This window comes from Camelus bactrianus, chromosome 20, assembly GCF_048773025.1.
Source record: "Camelus bactrianus isolate YW-2024 breed Bactrian camel chromosome 20, ASM4877302v1, whole genome shotgun sequence".
NCBI classification, from domain to species: Eukaryota; Metazoa; Chordata; class Mammalia; order Artiodactyla; family Camelidae; genus Camelus; species Camelus bactrianus.
The window spans coordinates 2049325-2055324 of record NC_133558.1 but is presented as its reverse complement, the minus strand read 5'-3'; the positions used below and the strand labels follow the sequence as shown (position 1 = coordinate 2055324).

The window sequence follows — 6000 nt, the reverse complement described above, 5'->3', positions numbered from 1 at the left end:
AATTGGCAGCTGCCCACAAGAACTTCACACTCGGAGCTGCTCCACGAACCACGATAACTTAGAATAAGAAACAGAATTGCCAAGATCATTTGAATTCTCAGGCTGGCTGATCTGAGCACTATATTTGAGAGATTAAAGAAACGTGAAAAGGTTGATTGGTGACTTAAGCATCAAAGTAAACAGAGGTGTAGGACCCTACCAGATATCACCGAATGAGAGTGACTGGATACCCTCATGTATTGAACAAATGCATGTGTCTTGTCTGCGCCAGGCTCCAGGAGCACAGCTGAGTACAGGAACCCTCTAGAGGCAGGAGGTCATAAATAAATAAGTAAACAAGAGAACTAGCACTCAGTGATATCTACCAGGCAGGACAGTACAGTAGGGAAACGTGATAGCAGGTGCCTGGTCGGCTGCCCCGTACCAGCCGGGAAACCTAAATACCCACCCTGGCGCTATCCAAGCGTCAAATTCTTCCTCCTTCCCCTTTTTGTTCTAGGTCCTTCGGTGAGGTCACTGGTGGTCTGTCTTCATAAATTGAAGGCCAGTTTAATTGTTACCTTTTAATCTTCTCCACTAGATGGGAGTGGGGGTGGGGCAGGTTGACCCAAGAGGGATTTAGGGAAACCTCTCATCTAATCAGCAGCTTAATTACATTGCCTAGGTGGGTGGTGCAGCTGCTTAACTCCAGACGTTTTCTGTGACTTCCTTTTAGCTTGAATTCCAAAGGGTATCACTTTGAGTGTGTCCCCAAATTCTGGGAATGTACCATTTGAGGATCTGTACCACCTTTTTGAGACAAGAACTAATGACAGCTTGGCAATGAAACGCCACCCCAGGGTGGGGGCTTCTCCCCACCTAAAAATATGACAAATATCTTTTAAAACGCCTACTTTTTTTTTTTTCAACCCTGTGTGTTGAAATGGAGAAATCCTGGAATGTAAAGTCAGAAGACTTGGTTCAAAGCCAGAAGTTTGGCTCTGCTGTGGCAGACTCCTGATCTGGTACTCACCTAACCCGACAGCCTCATCTTGAAGACCCACTTCTTGGTGGGGGGAGGGGGGGGTCCCATGAGGACTGATTGAACATTTGAAAGCCAACCCTGCAAAGTTCAGTCTTTCCTGAGATATTGAACACTAGCAAGTGCTTAGGGTTAAAATAAGTTCAGGTTTTGAGACCCATTTCGCAGAGGTTGGGGTTTTCTGCAGCCCGGTGGGCCCCTCCCCCCGCCCCCGCCCCCCATACTTATCTAATCTCCCCTTCTCAGCCCCACTGGAAAGTCTAAGACCTCCCAGGCCCACCCACTGGCAGCCTCTGAAAGAATTCTCTTTCCACTGTGCCAGTATTTCACATGGGAAGGACGTGCTGCCCATAATAAAAAGAGCTGCAGGTTAAAAATGTAAGCAAATAACGGAACTGCAAGAGTAGATTCAGTACATGCAGCTTAGAGGCTATTCTTTTGGAAAGCAAAAGCATTTCTTTCACTTTTTTCCCCTTAAACACGGCTGGAAATGGACTGCTTTATCTAAGACTTCCATTTATAAACTTCTCAGAATATCGTGTCTGCAACACTGGGCTCGCTGGGTGCAGGGTGCCGGCCGGGTCTGGGTGCAGGAGGAAATATGCGAATGCGGCCGTTTGCCGCAGGGCGGTGTTATTTATACGGCGCTGGCTGGGCACGGTTGGCGCTGGAGCGCGGGAGAGGAGGGGAGGCTGGCCCCCGCGTGTGCGCCTGTGCACTCCGCGGAAAAGGGAATGCAAGAGCTTGGGGAGGGGGTGGGGAACAGCAGAACCGTTCACGGTCATGTGCATATAACTTGTGTTGGCAATATATCCTTACAGCATTGTACTTCGATTGCATTCCTCTGGGAGCAGGGCAAGAAATGGCGATCTGGGAGAGGGTGCTGCGATCGGTCGCGGGTGATCCGACCCTGCGGGTGACCGGCGGCCTGAAATTGGCAAATGAGCCTCCTCGACTCGGTTCCGCGGATCCAAAAATCAACCGCGTCGCCACCGCGAAAAAGCGCGAGAGGGTGGCTCCCGTACGCTGGCGACCCTCGGGCTCGGGGCCGGGCGTGGGGTGCGGGCTGCTGGTGGCGGGCCCTTGGGAAGCGAGGAGAGGTCACCGAGAGACGGTGCCCGCAGGGTGGGAGGGAAGCGGAGCCTGAGGACCACCCGGTCACTCGCTCCGCCCGCGCCGCCCCCTCCGGGCTCCCAGCCCACGCGCCCGCGGCAGCGCGCGCCGCCTCCTGGCCCCGCGGGGCTCGGAGCGGGCCCGGGCCGGGATCCTCGAGTCGGGCGGCCGGGCATCCCGTGTCCCCGCCCCTCCCGGGCTCCCGCAGCGGCGGCGGTGGCGCGTCGGGCTGGAGGGGGCGCTCGCGCGCAGGAGCCGGCGCAGCAGGTGCCGCGGTTACCTCCACCGCGCGGGGGGAGAGGGGGCGGGCCGGGGCGCGGGAGGCGGAGGGAGGCCGGGTTGCCGAGCCGGGGAGCGCGGCCGGCGCGGCAGGCTGGCACCGAGCTCGCGGCTTCCGGGAGGCGCCGGGGTCGGATAAATACATCCCGAGCGCGCGGGGAGCGCGGAACCGCCCGCATCGCCCGCGCCGCGCTCCGCAGGGCTCCCGCCGGCCGGCACAGGCACAGGCGCGGCGCCCGCTCCTCCTCCTCGCGCGGCGGGCGCGGAGCCGCGGAGAGCGGCGGGCTCGGCCGCCGGCGCCCGGGCCGCTGAGCGGATGAGCGGCGGCGGCTGAGGGCCGCGGCCTCTGCCCGCCCTCCGCCCGGCGCCCGCCGGGGCCGCAGCCGGGGCGCAGGTGGGCCGGGCATGGGGGCGCACTGACGCGCGCGGCGGCCGAGCGTCCCTCCGAGCGGCGGGCCCTCCTCGGCGGCGGCGGCGGCGGAGGCGCCGGGCCCGCGCGCTCTGTCCGGGTCCCCGCGGGAGCCTCCGCCGCGCTCTATGCGCCTCTGCGGGCGCCGCGGGCCCGGACCATGGCGATAGATCGGCGGCGCGACACGGCGGGCGGCGGGGCCGGGCGGCTGCCGCCCGCGGCCGAGGAGAACGGCGCCCTGCCGCCTGGGGACGCGGCGGCCTCGGCGCCCCTCGGAGGACGCTCGGGCCCCGGCGGCGGCGGCGACATCCAGGCGCTGCCCGCGCCTCATGCCGCCGGCGGCCCGCACCCGAGCCTCCTGTTGCTGGACTACGACGGGTCGGTGCTGCCCTTCCTCGGGGGCCTGGGCGGCGGCTACCAGAAGACCCTCGTGCTGCTCACCTGGATCCCGGCGCTGTTCATCGGCTTCAGCCAGTTCTCGGACTCCTTCCTCTTGGACCAGCCCAACTTCTGGTGCCGCGGGGCCGGCAAGGGCGCCGAGCCGGCGGGGGTCACGGCCGCGGGCCGATGGGGCGGCGGCGACCTGGCCAACTGGACCAGCCCCTCGACCACCCCCTTCCCCACCGCCGCCTGGGGGACGGCGGGCACCCTGGGCAACAGCAGCGGCGCGGACGGGGACGATGCGCCGCCCCTGCCGTCCCCTCCGGACAAGGGGGACAACGTCTCCAACTGCGACTGCCACGAGTGGGACTACGGCATCCGCACAGGCCTGGTCCAAAACGTGGTGAGCAAGGTAAGGGCCACGGCCGCCCGGCGTCGCGTCCCCCTCCCGAGCGCTTTGCCTTCCGCGGTCCCCGCGCCCTCGTGCAGACCCAGGTCCTGCAGTGGTGCGAGCCCGCGGGTCCACGCACCTCACGTGGGCTTGATCTCCGTCCGTCCCCCAAGCACACGGGTTTTCCCCGGGTGGGATGCCAGGCTTCGGCAGCCCTCCGCGGTGGCAGTGCCTCCCAACTCCGAGGGGCGCCATAGCCTTCCCGCGTTGGCATCCAAACTCCGTCCCAGCGCACACATGGAAGGGGCTCCCCTCCCTCTACAAAGGCTCCAGCGTCCCTCCCCCACTCTCGAGCTGTCACTTCGTTCAGGCTGGGGTGGCCCGCGGATGGCGAGGCCTGATCTGTCACCAGCCAGCCGGAGAGGACGCACCTTTCTCAAGGTCTCCGGCTGGAGCCAGGACCCGGCCTCTGCCCTGTGCCTGGCCAGCTGCCCCCAAATCTCCCACAAAGAAATAGCATTCGCGAGAACAGGCCTTCCCAGGCGGTATCTCTGGCAGACCTCAGCCACCTATCGCTGACTTTGGAAACAGACTAAAGTCCACTAAGGAACCCAAGTTGTGGCCAGAGAAGCAAACAGCTTTTGAAAATTCCCTGTCCCCAAGCTCAGCCTGCCCCAAAGGTTGACATTTTTCACGTTGGGCTTTGCCACCCCGGTGTTCCCTCAAATATCTCCCCAGGGCTTTAGAAAACACCACTGGGGTACAGGAAGGATGCTAAGAATTTCTGGTATTCCGGGACCACCCCTACCCTTACACAGCAGCTCTTCTGTCCAGGCACTGAGATCAGATCCTGGTCAGCTTTAGCTGAGTATCCAAGAGCTCCAGTCCAGTGGGGCCCCTCTAGCTGAGGCGCTGCACCCTGTGGACGGAGCAGGAGTGTGCTGAGAGTCCTAACACAGCCCGCATGAAGACAGAACAGGCATTACTAGAAAATCAGCGCCTGCTGTCAGCTGGATTTCTGAACATAGGAGCGATTGTACGACAATGTGTCAAGCAACTTGAGTGTTTTTGCCCCTTGAGTGTTTTAAAGGACTAATTTGCATTTCAGAGTCCATGTAGACCACTCCCCCACGTCTGGGTATTTCGTGGCAGAGTTTTAAACGCTTTGTTTAAATTCAAGACTGAAACTGGACAGCTTATAATAATCACTGTGCATGTATTCCATACCTCCCCCTGCCAACATGTGTTAGTAAACAGGCATGCCTCCTGAATGTGTAAAATGAAACTCTTACATCATCATAACCATGGTCTTCATCTCGTACCAGCCTGGCGAGAAGCGATCTGTCCTCTGGGGACTGTTGACCGGGAGGACCCTCCTGTTGGTTCACTTTGCTCCCCTCCAGTCAGCCTGTCCTTTGCAAAGGCATTTCTGTGACTCTGTTTCCCGTTGACGGGGGAGAGTTGGGGGCAGCCATATCTGTTTTTTGCCTCGTAGCGAGGAAAAATTAAGAACAATGACTATCTTAGCACTCTTTGTATGTCTGTGGAAGAAAGGACTTGCAACATTTCCAAATACATTAAGCCTCTTTCTAAAGTAGAGGAGGAGTAATACAGATCACAGCAGATGTGTGCAGAGGGCGCTCTTTTCTGGGGTCGAGGGGAGGCCAACTTGAAAGTCAGGAGGTGAGACAGAATGTTATCTTAGGGGTGAGGACCCTGCCACGGATGGTGGGAAGAGAAAATTAACACAGTTCTTGAAAGCAGGCGGTGGGAGCAGCTGGGAGAGCTGGGCAGGTGTTCTCAGCAGGCCCTCGAGGGGGTCAGAGATGGCCCAAAGGCTGCACATGGTTTGGGGGCCCTGATGCGTCAGGTGCACACAGCTGACAGGGCAGGCCAAGTGGTGGAGACTTGGGGACAATAGGCAGAGACACATTTTCTTGTAAGATAAAGACTAGGAAGGACGTATTGATTTTCACCAATAAGATCTAAATAAAGGCCTGTCCTTCCACAGTGTTCTGTTCCATAACCAATGCTTTAAAGGGCTTTTAAAGCACATTTTGGCAGGTCCCGAGGCTGACTTTCTCCTCTGCGGGCTGTGTCCGCCGGATCCCGTGTCAGATGTCCGAACGCGGAATGTCTATGCAGTGGGTGCTGATTCCAGGGGTCAGGTGCCCAACTGCTTTGTTGGCAAGTGGGAGCAGAGGCGGAAGGCTTCTGCTTCTGTTAGTGGATGAAAGTTCGGGGTGTGAGAAGTTGCCTTTTGTCCCCTCTTCCTCCACTGCACACCATCTCCCCCCTTGCAAATAAGCCTCTGGTGGGTCTTTATCATTAGACCTGCAGCAGCTATGTGCCCCTCCCCGCAACACAGGCCCTGTTTGTCCCCAAGTGCTAGGTGGGGAGGGAGAC

At 59.6% G+C, this 6000-nt stretch overlaps 1 protein-coding gene across 8 annotated transcripts in view; it reads left to right on the top strand.

The window, feature by feature from the left end:
- The first annotated feature begins 2473 nt into the window (after positions 1-2473).
- Positions 2474-6000, top strand: part of SLC22A23 (solute carrier family 22 member 23) — a 128076-nt gene continuing 124549 nt past the window's right edge. For 2 of the 8 annotated variants that reach the window (XR_012500888.1, XM_074347998.1), the window contains exon 1: positions 2500-3615. Coding sequence is in view for 6 of the 8 variants with exons in the window: in XM_074347998.1 (XP_074204099.1) it covers positions 2983-3615 (633 nt within the window). In the remaining 2 variants the exon portion in view is untranslated. Of the gene's footprint in view, positions 3616-6000 lie in introns of all 8 variants that reach the window. The other 6 variants (XM_074348002.1, XM_074348003.1, XM_074348001.1 and 3 more) reach the window with 6 other exon arrangements.